The following is a 15,038-nucleotide window of genomic DNA, read 5'->3' on the forward strand; positions in this document are numbered from 1 at the left end:
CAAAACAAAGAAAGGTTAACCTACAATCTATAAATGCATACTGCTTTAGAATTTAGGATAAAATAGTCAAACTAGTATTACATGCTTGATAGAAAATGACAATGAAAGAGATGAAATTGCAGGTTTCTAGTATCATTAACCACAGAATATTTTCGGTGAGAACAGAAAGTAAAGAAACAGAATAAAGCAAGTCTACGGAAAAGGTCCATCATTAAGTACCATTAATTAAAGTCACCAATGTTTTGATCTGACATACAACTTACTGAAAATAATAATCCATACACGTGCTAAGTTTATACATTAGCAAATAACTTAGCCTAGGGATCCACAAGCAAGGACACACCATTCCCCATGAGCTACAGAGAACACAAGCACCACATACCATGAGGTTCCCATGTGTCTCCCAGGTTGGTGCTTCAGTTTTATATAGCTCTTCAAACTGCTGCCTATATTTTAAAACTAGTTCCTTTTCCAATTTATCAACACAGTCTGCATATTCAACCTTAAAAAAAAAAAACAAAAGAGAATAATCCATACCTAAAAAGGTAAATATTCAAATAAATACGAATAGTATATTTAAAAGGATTGAATGATATAGGGGATCCAAGAGGATTCAACAGGCTTACCCTGTAGGGGTGTCTTTCATCTTGGAAATAAGTGAGAAGGTGTAAGACACAACGAAGAATATAGGTTCTTTCTTCATAGTAATAATCTGCAATCTGGGAAGAATCCAAAGACTCAAAATTAATTATTCACCTTTGGAAAGAGGATATTCAATTTTACAATTACTGATAACAAGACTATGTAAAGGTGTAGATGGAAAAGTTAAACTTACATAAGTAGTCACAAAAAATGCAAAGATGTTGAACTAGGCCCCCCCAAACAAAAAGATCTTCATAAACTAGGAAATAAGTTAAGCCATAGAAGATGATACAAGAAATCACTGAACAAGTTTCCCAAAAAATTTTCAAGCATGATTTCTCGAAGTATTCAAGTAATAACCAATGCTACTGGCTGACCAGCCAAACACATGTAAACAAATATAAAAATACCACTCACTGATATATGTTCTAACTGCTTATAACTAATGTACTTAAGTCATACTAAATATTAAATGAGAAACTGCTTTATAAGTCACAAATTCCATTTTAAAACTAAAAAATGAAAGGTTATAGGTGGGGAAGTGGGAAATATAAGTTAATGCTGCTGGATTTAGAGAAAAGATAACCATGAACCAGGTCCCAATACCAGTAGCTGAACAATCAATCTCCTTCAGAAAAACTCCTCAGCTGGGTCAGGGGAGAAAGTCCTCCTGTTTCACAAAGGCACTAATAAGTATCTTCACCAAGACCTCAAACTTCTCTACACAAGAGTCAAAAACCAGCAACGCTCAGGAAGACAGTCAAGAAGCTGTCACCCAACTGTACTTAAAAAAATGAAAAGGGTAGCCAGGTGAGGTGGCACACATCTGTAATCCCAGCAACTCAAAAGGCTCAAACAGGAGGATTACAAGTTCAAGGTCAGCCTGAGCAACTTTGTCTCAAAATAAAAAATTTTTTTAAAAGGGCTACGGGCTATGGCTCAGTGGTAGAGCTGCCGTGGATTTGATCCCCAGTACCAAAAAAATAAAGAAAGGAGAACAAAAAAATAAAAGGAAATGTTAACTACTACTGACCTTCAGGATTAAGGCCTGGCTCTGCCTCTCATCTTGCAAGACCATCTGAGGAAAAACAGCAGTGAAGAAGTAACCTCACAGGGAAAACTCAATTGACAAAGAAAAAGATGAACATCTTTGCCTCACCCTTCAAGATTAAAATTACCCATTTGTTTTTATTAGTATTTCCTACCTTATTTTTATCTAAATCTATCCAAACCTATACTTAAATCCTTCCCCCCTCTCCTTTGGCCTCAGTTTCCTCATCTGTAAAATGAGAAACTCTTTCAATTCTATGATTAGCAAGGAAAGTTCTGACCTCAGGTTATGTACATGTTCTTTATTAAGTCTTAGGAAGCCTTTCTTAAGAATGGCTGTATCTGATAACAACAGAGGTAGGTTATACTGACCTGCCTCTATTGACAGAACTAGTGCCCAAACCCTAAATTATCTAAAAGCACCAAGGAAAATACAGCTGATGGAGCTGGGCAGGCCACAGACCTTGAACGAGTCCCGAGTACCCCTGTAATCCTCCTGAAGGTAACATTGGAGCAACTGCACACTCTGTTCTTCATCAAGACCCTGAAATGTAGAGCTCTTAAGTTAAGAACAGTCACCTCAGCTCAGAAACCACACACAGCATGCAAAGCACTAGATTTTTCCTCCAGCCAGATGTGGTGGCTCAGGCCTGTAATCCCAGCCGCTCAGGAGGCTGAGGCAGGAGGATCACAAGTTCAAAGCCAGCCTCAGCAATTTAACAAGACTCTGTCTTAAAATAAAAAGGGGTTGGGATGTGGATCAGTGGTTAAAAACCCTGGGTTCAATCCCCACTATTAAAAAAAAAAAAAAAAAAAAAGATATTATACAACATAACAATTTTAACCCAACTATAAGTAGGGGCCACTCACTGACACACAATTTGCATGACAATACCACATGCCAGAAACAAGTGCTTATTTACCAAGCACATTAACAAAGCAGTAGGCATAATATGGGCTTCTAAAAATTGAACAAAAACAGCTAAATATTGAAACATAAACATAGTCAATTTAAAAACATGTATGCTGCCAGGCATGGTGGCGCACACCTGTAATCCCAGCGACTCAGGGGGCTGAGGCAGGAGGATCACAAGTTCGAGGCCAGCCTCAGCTACTTGGTGAGACCCTGTCTCAAAATGAAAAATAAAAAGGCCTGGAAACATGGCTCTTTGGTTAAGGGCCCTGGGTTCAATCCCAGCACCAAATAAATAAACACATATATATGTATGCTGAAGAAAACTCTATGATAGGTAATAAATGGATCAGACAACTTCCCTAGGTGACTTTTGGCGAGAAGAGCTGCAACTTGGGTATTTGTAAAACATAACAAGCTCAATTAATCCCCAAAATTCAAATAAACTAAATTTTTTAACAATAAAACCACATATGTCCACACTATAAGCAATAACCAAGCCAGTGCTACTTTTTACTCACCAAAAACTTGCTGATCCTTAAGCCCAGTTCCTTTAGTGGTGAAGCTACATCTTTATTAGCTTTCACTTTTTCCGCTGAACTTGGACTATGAAAAGAATAGCGAACATTTCCTCATTCTCAATAACCCTCTAGGGGTTTAAAATAAAAATTCTTAAGAGATATTTTTACTGCAGGCTTTTTTCCTGCCCTTTAGGTATCTATAAATACATAAACACGTTCACCACTATAGACTTTAAAACACAAAACTGGTTACGCCTAAGTAATAAAAAATAGATCTGCTAGGTTTAATTACTTCTCATCCTTACAAATATCCTAAAAGATAAATACTACTACCCCATTTTACAAATGGAATTACCAACACTTAGTAAGAAGAAATAACTTACCAAAAGCCCACAGCTAATAAAACTTGAGATGAAATGTAAACCCAGGTCTGTTAGTGTACACATAGGTATTATCAAAATCTGTCCACTAAGAAGGTCTAGAAGTTGTAACACCCCAGTAAGAGCAAACACAGTCAGCACCCAGATCTTGGTGCTGGACTCCTTAGAGAAATGATTGATTCTAGATCTGGGGCAGGAAAAATATGAAACTGAAGCATCTCGTAGGGTCCTAAAGTAAGGAAGTATTCAAAAAACAAAGGACGGGGACACATCAAAAGGACAGATATCAATCTAAAAGAACTCCAAAATACAGGGGCTGGGGGAATAAGCTAGTGATAGAGCGCTTACCTAACATTCACAAGACCCTGGGCTCAATCCCAAGTACCTCCCCCCAAAAAGTATAAACAAAGTACAAAATACATATACATGAGTTCTTATTGATATAAATGAGTGAATGAGTAAGGAGGGAGTAGGGGTAAAATCTTCCTTACAGGAAAATCCAAAATAGCACACAGAGATGTTGCCTACTCAAAAGGTGGGTTTTAATTCCACCACCCCACATTAAGAGTGAGCTGTTTCTTCATAGTTTTCCTTTTTGAAGGTTCTTACATTGTCTCACACATGAGTTTTTGGGACACTTCCTATCTAAACCATAACACCTAAGGAAATAAAAGGTGACAAGCAGATTAAAATATAGTCTAGATAGATAGAGCAATGTACAAATATGACTATACCTAGTGTGGGCAAGGATGCAAAGCACTTGGAAGCCTCAGACATCATTGTGGGAATGCAAAATGGCACAGCAGCAACTTTGGAAAAATAGTTTGGCATTTTCTTAAGAAGTCAAACCTGAATTCACTGCATGGCTCAGTAAAAACACCATAAGGAATTTTCCGAAAACATTTATTCACATAAAACCTGTATGTTCATGTTTACTACAATGGGAATCACTATTCTTCATGAGGAGTAGGAATCAACATTTTGTGACTCAACCATGTGATGGAACATTCAGGAATGCAAAAGAACAGACTATCAACATGCAGCAAGGCAAGGATGGACGCCCAAAACACAATCCAGAATGCAAAAGCAAATCCCAGATGCTACATACTCGAGAATATATGACATTCTAGGAAAAGAAAAAAGGGGATGGAGAAGAAGCCAGTGACTTCTTGGAGATGAGGGCAGGAGTTGGTCATAAAGAGGCGGCACCAGGGAATTCGGGAGGATGATGAAACTTCCGTGTTCTAATTGTGGTGGTGGACACACGACTCTGGTGTTTGTCAACATGTGCCTGCATGACTGATGTGGTCCTACAGTGTGTAGAATCAGAAAAACGAGAAGTCATTCTCCACTTACGGATGACTTATCAAAATGCATAAATGCACTCTATTGTCATGTATAACTAATTAGAACAAATAAAAAATCAATAAAAACAATTAAACTACATGCCATAAAGAGTGAATGTTATTGTATGTAAAACAAAAAAAAACAGTTAGATGTCCAAACACTTGGTTTGTCAACTCTACTTACAGGAAGATAGACTCTTAAGGAAATCTGAAAGAGGACACAAAGAGAACAATCTGAGGCTGCTCACTACAGTCAGTGTCGCTCACAAAGACCAAAGATCAGGTCTGTTTGAATCAATCTGACACAGCTATCACCCGTAACGAGCTCTGCATGTGTGCATGCTGTGGGTAACTGCAGCAGCATTTGTGAGTGGAAATGTCGACTGGAATACGTACAGCAGAAGAGCTTCACCCTGAGCCCTGATTTACAGTGACTTGTGGGTGACGTTTAAAACATCTCCAAGACCAACACCTGGTGCACCTGACAGACACACGTCATGAAGTGAATAAAAAGACAAGCTCTGGATGTTCATCCTCCATGAGTGAGAGAGTAATTCTTGGACCCCAGAGAAACTGAGGACTTCAACTTTATCAGAATTGTTAATTTCCTTTGTGTTTAAAAAATCTGGAGCAAAAAGAACAAAATGCCAATTTGGATAGGTAAAAAAAAAAAAGAGTGGGCTGTTCTAGGAGTTGGGGTTGTGGCTCAGTGGTGGAGCACTTGCCTAGCATGTGTGAGGCACTGGGTTCAATCCTTAGCACCACAAAAAAACAAATATAAATAAAAGTGTGGTGCCCATCTATAGCTAAAGAGAAAAAAAAAAAAAAAATCCCAGAGTGGGCTGTTTTAGTGACCCTCTTCCAAAGAACAGAGTAGGGAAAGTGAACAAAGTAACTCTGCAGAGGAAAACTCCACAAATGACACCTCAACAGTGTGAACAAGGTAAACACTGCTAGTAACGTGGAGTACCATGCCTTCTGATATAAGAATGGTATTTCAGCTGGACATGGTGGCACATGCCTATAATCCCAGTGGCTAGGGGGGCTGAGGCAGGAGGATGGAGAGTTCAACACCAGCCTCAGCAACTTAGCGAAGCCCTAAGCAATTACGCGAGACCCTGTTTCTAAATAAAATACAAATAGGGCTGGGGATGTGGTTCAGTGGCTGAGTGTCTCTGAGTTCAATTCCAGGTACTCCCCAAAAATAGATAAATAAAATAAAATAAAATAAAAATATTTTTAAAAAGGGCTGGGATATGGCTCAGTTGTTAAGTTCCCCTGGGTTTAATCTCCAGTACCAAAAAAAAAAAAAAAAAAAAAGAATGCTACTTCACCTCTGTGTATTCTTCCCAAAACCCACACCCAAAGTCTAATAATGAGAAAAATATTAGACAAATCCAAATTAAGAGCAAGGTCATGAAAAGTAAGAAAAAGCTGAGATGTTGTCACAGCCACAGGGAGATTAAGGAGACATAACTAAATGCAATATGGTACCCTGGACAGGATTTTGTAAGAGAGGGTACTAAAGAAAAAACTGGTTAAATTCCAATAAAGTCTAGAGTTTAGTTTTAGTTAATAAAAGAAAGTCTACGGGACTTCAAATTCCATGCTACAGCAAAGGGCATGTTTCCTTTTAGAAAACAAAGTAGAAAACAGTGATACAGCATGTAAGCAGTATGTGCAAGGCACTGGGTATGAGCCCCAGCATATAAAAAAATAAAAATCAAAGAATGGAATGCTATAAAAATGTCCTTTCTATAACCTGAAACATAATGTTGTTGGATTTTTTTAAAGAGATTCTCACATTTCACAGAAAATCCACAATATAAAGGCTAGTATAAGGGTAAACAAAAGTTCTGAAAGAAGCAACACGGAATGATAATTAAAAACACAGACACTAGAGTAAGACTGCCAGGTTTAAATCCTGGTACCACCACTTACTAGCTGTGTGACCTTGGGCAAGTTACTTATTGTGCCTCAGTTTCCCCATCTGTAAAATGGAAACAATGATAATAAGAGTACCTAAATGTCATAAAGTAGTGATTCTTTTAAAGTCCATATAGTTTATACATTTAATGGAGTAGCTATAGATAAAATAATATCTGGGAAGTACTTCAAAAAAATTAAAGAGAAAGAATTCACTGCTGAACACAACAAAAAGTTCATCATCAACCTGAGCATAAAGACAGTAAAGATGTAATAAATTCAACAGATGTTCGGAAGTAGAGGGAAATGAGAATGTCCACCCTGATGTACAACAGCATGAGATCTACAGTAGGAATTATGGTGAATGAATTTCTGTTTGTTCTTTGGGGGTGTTGGGGATCAAACCCAAGACCCTAAAGGTGCTAAGCAAGCACTCTACCACTGAGCTTCATCTCCAGCCCCCCATTCTTGTCTAACAACATATTTTATTATTATTGTTAAAAACAGTAAACTAGGTAGGCGCAGTGGTGCACACCTGTGATCCCAGAAGCTTGGGAGTCTGAGGCAGGAGGATCATGAGCTCAAGGCCATACTCAGCAACTTAGTGAGGTCCTGTCTCTAAAAAAATATAAAGAAGGGCTGGAGATGTGGCTCAGTGGTTCAAGCACCTCTAAGTTCAATCCCCAGTATTGGGGGAAAAAAAAAAAAAAAAAAAAGAATAAACTATCTTAGCCAGGTGGTGCAGGCCTGCAATCCCAGTTACTGGGGTGCTGAAGCAGAAAGATCACAAGTTCAAGGCCAGCCTGGATAACTTAGCAAGACCCTGTCTTAAGGAAAAAATTTAAAAAGGGCTGGGGACACAGTCTGGTGGTAGAGCACATATCTAGCATACATGAGACCCTGTTCGATTCCCAGTACCACAAAATATAATAACTATCTCAAAGGGTTGTTATAAGGATTAACTAAAAACAAATCAAGTGCTTAAAAAAAGAACTGGTTATGCTAAGCAAAATAAGCCAATCCCAAAGAACCAAAGGCTGAATGTTTTCTTTGATATGGGGACGCTAATTCACAATAAGGTGAGGGACAGAGGTAGTTTGGATTAGACAGAGGGGAGTGAAGGGAAGGGAGGATGTATGGCAGTAGAAATGATAGAATGAATCAGACATTATGACCCTATGTGCACATATGATTACATGACCTACATCATGTACAAGAAGTTACACTCCATTCATGCCTGATTTGTCAAAATGCATTCTACTATCATGTATAACTAACTAGAATCAATTTTTAAAACTTAAAAAAAAAAACAAAAAACAAAAAACAAAAACCAACAATTGGTATGCAGTAAACCCTACAGAAGTGTCAGGTGATACTATCAATGTTCACTGCTATATGCCATCAGCTAGTGCCACACAAACTTGGCAAGCCCTAAATAAATATCAGAAATAGCAATTGAATATTTAATGAATCCACAACCTCAGACACAAGGTTAGCTAAGTGGATTCTATAATATTGCATTTCTTGAATAAATTTCCCTTTCTTTCATTAGAAAAAAAAGTACCATATTCTTTTCTATTGATAACCAAACTATTCTCTCTTATCTACCTAACCCAGTAATATAGTAAATGAATCTGTAAGAACTGTTTCATCTAGGCCAGTTTCTTCAGGGGAATTACTCTATGAGACTCATGGAATTGCCATACCTTGGAGGTTTGTAGTAAGAAAGCCCTTCTAACAACCTCTGCCAATGTTTATTCAGTTCCGCTTCAATCTGATTCTGGAAAAGAACAAGGCAATTATACAAATGCAATTTTAATCAGATTCTAGGATCACACTGAGAATTACATATTCCTTTGAGTCTCTTTAAAATGCATTTCCCCCTGACAGTTTAAGTCATTCTGAACACACAATTCTGCTGCTGAGTGTGCAGTGGCACACACCTATAATCCCAGCAGCTGGAGAGGTTGAGGCAGGAGGATCTCGATTTCAAAACCAGCCTCAGCAAAAGCAAGGCCCTTGCAATTCAGTGAGACCCTGTCTCTAAATAAAATACAAAAATAGGGCTGAGGATGTGGCTCAGTGGTTAAGCACCCCTGGGTTCAAACCCCAGTACTTAAAAAAAAAAAAAGAAAGAAAAACACCAGAATTCTATACCCACCTTTTCTTTAGCTAAACACTGTAGTATAATGACTTATCCTTATTAGGAAATTTCTGATAAATATATTTTGTAGTGGTTGCATAATAATTCATGAAGTGGCTAGTATGTAATTATTTACTATTCCTCTAATGTTAGAGACACTTAAGCTGACCGTAATTCTTTATTAATATAAATAAAGAGCAAGGCACAGTGGTGCATGCATGTATCCTCAGTGATGTGGGAGTTTGAGGCAGGAGGATGCAAGTTCGAGGCCAGCCTGGGCAACTTAACAAGACCTGGTCTCAAAATAGAAAATAAAAAAGACCGGGGATGTAGCTCCACAGTACAGCACTCTTGGGTTCATCTCCCAGCATCACCAGAGATAGGTGATGGATGGATGAACGGACAGATAATGATGTGCTGAAAAGCTCTGTGCACACAACCTTTCAAGGATTTCCTTCTCTGAAGATTCATTCTAGAAGGAGAATTACCAGATAAAGGCTCTAAAATGGGTGTTAACATTATTAGGTTAATTAAAACAATAACATCTTAACATCCTATCCTCACAGGCTTGGAACATTTAAGGATCAACATGAACAACTATATTTTTTTTTTTTTTTGGCGGTGCTGGGGATTGAACCCAGGGCCTTGTGCATGCAAGGCAAGCACTCTACGAACTGAGCTATATCCTCAGCCCTGAACAACTCTATTGATCATATACTTGGCAACGTCCTAGAAACCACAGCCTCTCTGACCTAAAGGAGGAAGCTAAAAGGAAAATGAAGAAAAGGCAAGGAGAGCATCAAACAGACAAGCCTGAGACTCTCTTAGCTTGAGGCAGTGGAATGGTATTTGTACCCCACTCTCAGCAGCTAATCAGTCAGCACTGGTATTTTTTTCAGAAGAGGAATCAATGAGGTACAAAGAAAGACAGACTTAGAAAATTCCAGCAACCACGCTATAAGACACAGTCCCATGTCAGCAAATAAAGGCTGGAAATGCACAATGTTTATAAAGTTTTAGGAATAAGAAAACGTGTTTACTTTCCACTTTAAAGGCAGTTTTATTTTTGTAACATAAGATACACAAAACACTCAGAAGTTGTTCAAGAATATTACCACTTACCAGTTCTCTCAGAGCTGATCTTCCAAGTAGAATTGTCCACAGTTCTCTGCTGCTCCTAAAAAAATGAGAAAGCCCTTCTAGATTACATAAATTTGACTACACTGCCTCATAGCTATTTGTCTACGCCCTACCAGGAATGGAACCCAGGGGCACTTCACCACTGACTGACATCCCCAGTACTTTTTTTTTTTTTTCTAACTTTATTTTATTAATTTTTTCATGTGGTGCTGAGGATCGAACCCAGTGCCTCATATGAGGTAAGCACTCTACCACTGAGCCCCAGCCCAGCCCTCCCCAGTGCCTTTTTTTTTTTTTTGTGGTGCTGGGGGTTGAACCCAGTGCTTGTGAGGCAAGCACTCTACCAACTGAGTTATATCACCAGCCGCCTAGTGCTTTTTATTGATTATTTTGAAACAGGGTCTTGCCAAGTTACCTGGAACTCAGGATCCTCCTGCCTCAGCCCCTGAGCAGCTGTGATTACAGGTGTGTATCACCCAGCTCTATATCTATTCTCTAAAAGCAAGCAACCAACCAACCCCAACACACAAGACAATCTCTTAAAATTGTGAAAAGTAATCCTGTGCATTGAAATATGATCCTCAAATAAATATTAAGAAACAGTCACCATATTTCAACACATTTAAGATGTCATTAGAGTCAGGGGTATAGTTTGTTGCTAAAGAGCTTGCCTAGCAGGCTTGAGGCCCTGACAGGGAGGAAGGAAGGGAGAAAGGGAGAAAGGGAGGGAGGGAGGGAGGAAGGAAGGAAGGAAGGGAGGACAGACAGATGCAGGCAGGCACAGCACAACATCCCTATAATCTCAGTGACCTGGGAAGCTGAGGCAGGAGGGTCACAAGTTTGAGACCAGCCTGGGCAACTTAGCAAAATCCTGTCTTAAAACAAAATAAAAAGGGTTGGGGACACAGCTCAGTGGCAGAGTTCTTGCCTAATATACAAAAGACCCTGGGTCCAATTCCAAGTACTGCATTAAACAAACAACAACAAAAAGAATCAAAAAGATGGCATTAATTGTAAGATACATCATCATTTATGGTTCACTAAGAAAGCAATGCTTCCAATAAACTATGAAAACTCTTAAGTATTACAACATAAATGGATTACAGAGGCACTGAAAATTTTGTACCTTAGAATTAATGAAATATAATAATCAATAAATTACAGTATATCCTCCATACCAAGACACCTCAACTTAAAACTTCTAAATTGGGGTTAGAAGTGTATAGCTCAGTGCTAGAGCACATTGACCATAAGGTCCTGTGTTCAAGTTCAATCTTCACCAAAAAATTTCTCTTCCCTTGTCACTACAATGTAGTAACCAATATGAAAGAAGAATCTAAAACAGGACCATATGTATGTATGTGTGTGTGTGTGTGTGTGTACATACATACACACACACACACACACACACACACACATATTTATTTATTTATTTATTTCAGGGGCCTTGTAACCTCCAGAAAAACTAATGTAATATAATTCTGATGTAATATAAATAATTCTGATGTAATATAAAACTGATGTAATATAATTCACTTTCTCAGTAAAGTCTAATATTCATTACAACAGTACTAAGTTCATTCATAAATGAATTCCTACCAAGTGCCAGAACCAGAGTTAGATACAAGATAAAACATGCCAGGTGGGGTGGCACACACCTATAATCCCAGGAGTTTGGGAGGCCAAGGCAGGAGGACTGCAAATTTCAAAACCAGCCTCAGCAACTTAGCAAGGCCCTAAGCAACTCAGTGAGACCCTGTCTCAAAATAAAAAATAAAAAAGGGATGGGGATGCGGCTCAAATGTTAAGCTCCCCTGGGTTTAATCCCTGGTACCAAACATACACGTATGTACGTACACACACACACACACACACACACACACACACACACACCATCACCAGTGTTTCTTCAAATATGCTATGCCCCCAGTGTGTGCTTACCCCAAGCTCCTGTTCTCACCCATGCCTTTAGGATTTCACAAAAATCAATTTTAGGACTTAAATCTAAAATTAAATTTCCAAATGTAACCATTAAGAAATGCTCTAGCACTTGCACCTGTGAGGCATCGGGTTTGAGCCTCATCACCAGGCAAAAATTAAATAAATAAATAAATGTTACTTTAAAAAAAAAAAAAAAGGCTCTCAAGAAAGTTATAAGTGACTTAGGGTTTATATTTTGTGAAATCCCAGATCACTACCTAGAACAATAACCTGAAACAATACCACTTAGAAAGCTTATCTGCAGAATAAGGTAAAAGGCCCTAACAAAATATACTATGCCACAAAATGTTACTTAATTTAATTAAATAGTTAACAAAAAAAAAAAATGCAAGCTTTGCTAACTATGAGGATAAACTGAAAACTGTTTTCCCATTAAGACTAACACAAAGTCCTAGGTTCATCTAAAAACTCCTTCAGGATTTTCCCATCAAGAGATTTAAACACACCTAAAAATTATAAATCTCTTTCCTAATGGTTAATACTTCTCAGAAAACAACTTCAGTTCTGTTAAATCTATAGCCACCAACCTCCCCAACAGCACACTGGAATCACTAATCATTTTTTCTGATAACAAGTTAGCATTCACTGTTCAAAAATAATTAGAAGATTAGATTCATTTAATGAAATAAATGTGTCCCTTTATACTGAGGGTAAAAAGGTATAAGTATTGCAAGCCTTCAGTAATTTAAAACAAAGAGGCAAGTTCACCATTAAAGAAATTTACAGTAAAATTTTAAATTTTATAAAGGTATAATTATCTTCTAACTTGTGTGATATATTTGAATTAGCAATAAATAAAGGGCGTTATTTTAAATGGCATATAGTATACTTGCCTAGAATGTGTAAGGCTTTGCGTTCAATTCCCAGAACAACAACAAAAAAAAAATTAAAAAGGAAATAAAGGCTGGGCACGGTGGCACACACAGGAGGATGGAGAGTTCAAAGACAGTCTCAGCAACTAAGCGGGGCCCTAAGCAACTCAGTAAGACCCTGTCTCTAAATAAAATAAAAAATGGGCTGGGGATGTGGCTCAGTGGTTAAGTGCCCCTGGGTTCAATCATTGGTACCAAAAAAAGAAAAAAAGAGAAGAAAATGGCATGTATTTTTTCTTTTACCTTTTCCTTCTGGTTTGCACAAAACTAATTAGATATCTATTATTAAAAAACTCTTCTGTTTAGCTAGGCATGTAACCCCAGCTATTTGAGGCTCAGGCAGAAGGATTGCAAGTTCCAGTTCAGTCTTGGCAACTTAGCGACACCCCATCTCAAAATTTAAAAAGGGCTGGGGATGTAGCTCAGCAGTACAGTACCTCTGAATTCAATCTTCAGTAACCCACCCCACCAAACATGACAAGAGGCAGTAGAATCAAAGAGAAAACGATTTTATCAGGAAAGGAATCCTTGTGGAATTAAGTGTTAATGGTTCCTCCATTTCTACACATTTACATCTTGGTCTTGGAATAACAAGAATATAAAGAAATCTAAAATCTTCATTATATTCATAAATAAGATTAACACTGTGAATGACAAACAACATTAAATGCTCTTTACATAAAGGACAAAAAGGAAAAGTACTTAAGGGAATGACACTAATAATTAGAGACTCAAAAAGAACATAATCATATAGAAGAGTGTCAGAGAAGAGAGATCACTAGGAACTGATCTAGGGATAGAGGAAAGACTTCACCTCAAATTGGGACATGAAGGTTTGAGCCACGTAATTCTCAAAAAAAATACAACAGATGCTGAACACAGAGGGGCAGGCCAGTAATATCAGTGAATCAGGAGGTGAGGCAGGATTATAAATTTGAGGTCAGCTGGGCAACTAAGAAAGACCCTAACTTAAAATGAAAAATAAACAGGGTGGGGGGGGTGGCTGGGGATGTAGCTCAGTAATGGAGAGCTTGCCTAGCACTTGTGAGGCTCTGGGTTTAATCCCCAGCACCACAAAAAAATAAATATAAAAAATAAAAAAGCATAACAGAAACAGCTGGAACTATGATGTTCAATCTAAAGGTTCAGGAAAACATCTTCTATATACATTTTACTTATTTATTTTTTAAATTTTTTTAGTTGTATGTGGACACAATATATTTATTTATTTCTATGTGGTGCAGAGGATCAAACCCAGTGCCTCACATATGCGAGGCAAGCGCTCTACCACTGAGCTATAGCCCCAGCCCCTATTATCCCTATTTTAGAGATAAGGAGACTGAGGTTGGCATGCTTCTATATACATTTTAAAGAAACTAAATAAGCGTTAAGAGTGTTGTTCATTTATTTGCACAATAAATAAATAAATCTGAACTAAGTATTTGGGGAAGAAACTAAGACACAAAAATTTACATAACTGCTTCAAAGGTAAAGTTTAAAAAACCTATTGATTTCCAGCCCAAAACTCTAGCAAACATGGAACTCCATTCCTGAAAGAGATGGACTAAAGGACACTGGACATTACCTTCCTTAGAGAGATCCATTTGATTGGAAAATTTTAGTGAAAGCTACTGAGAGATTAGGAATAACAGTTTCTATAATTAAATCCTTTTGGAGAAAGCTAAGACGGACGAGTTACTCCAACTAGACAGTTCTCTTGACAAACAGTTATACTGCACATGGAGAAAATAAATATAAGCAGCCACTGCCAATCTGACTCCACAGATGGGGTACACCTCTCCTGTAAAATGAGATTCAAGATTAGCAGCAAAAGTTTATCAAACTATAGTCTTGTGTATATTTTTAAGCATACCTACACCACTCAAGACTGCTACAAAGACACCAACTGAAGAACACAAGAGAAACACAAAAATGTCAATATTCAAACTGACAACCTCAAATGACCTTCCCAAAACTCTTGAGTAAAAGTATTCTTCCATCTTGATTAGTGTCAATTCATTTTCACATACACAATGACTTTCCTACAAGAACACCATGCTCCACAGTCACCTCAAACACTCCCCTGAAAAGGATTCACAGTTTG

The 15,038-nt window shown here is 37.9% G+C and overlaps 1 protein-coding gene across 1 annotated transcript in view; it reads right to left on the reverse strand.

Annotated features, from left to right (window-relative positions):
* The window catches only part of Nup188 (nucleoporin 188), a 50,408-nt gene that overhangs the window by 33,815 nt on the left and 1,555 nt on the right, over positions 1 to 15,038 (reverse strand). The window contains exons 2-8 of the mRNA XM_047524057.1: positions 10,044 to 10,098; positions 8,485 to 8,558; positions 3,127 to 3,211; positions 2,156 to 2,236; positions 1,676 to 1,720; positions 627 to 719; positions 383 to 502 (exon numbers count right to left, since the gene is read on the reverse strand). Coding sequence (XP_047380013.1) covers positions 383 to 502; positions 627 to 719; positions 1,676 to 1,720; positions 2,156 to 2,236; positions 3,127 to 3,211; positions 8,485 to 8,558; positions 10,044 to 10,098 — 553 coding nt within the window. The remainder of the gene's footprint in view (positions 1 to 382; positions 503 to 626; positions 720 to 1,675; positions 1,721 to 2,155; positions 2,237 to 3,126; positions 3,212 to 8,484; positions 8,559 to 10,043; positions 10,099 to 15,038) is intronic.

The sequence above is a fragment of the Sciurus carolinensis genome, chromosome 14, assembly GCF_902686445.1.
Source record: "Sciurus carolinensis chromosome 14, mSciCar1.2, whole genome shotgun sequence".
Taxonomy (NCBI): domain Eukaryota; kingdom Metazoa; phylum Chordata; class Mammalia; order Rodentia; family Sciuridae; genus Sciurus; species Sciurus carolinensis.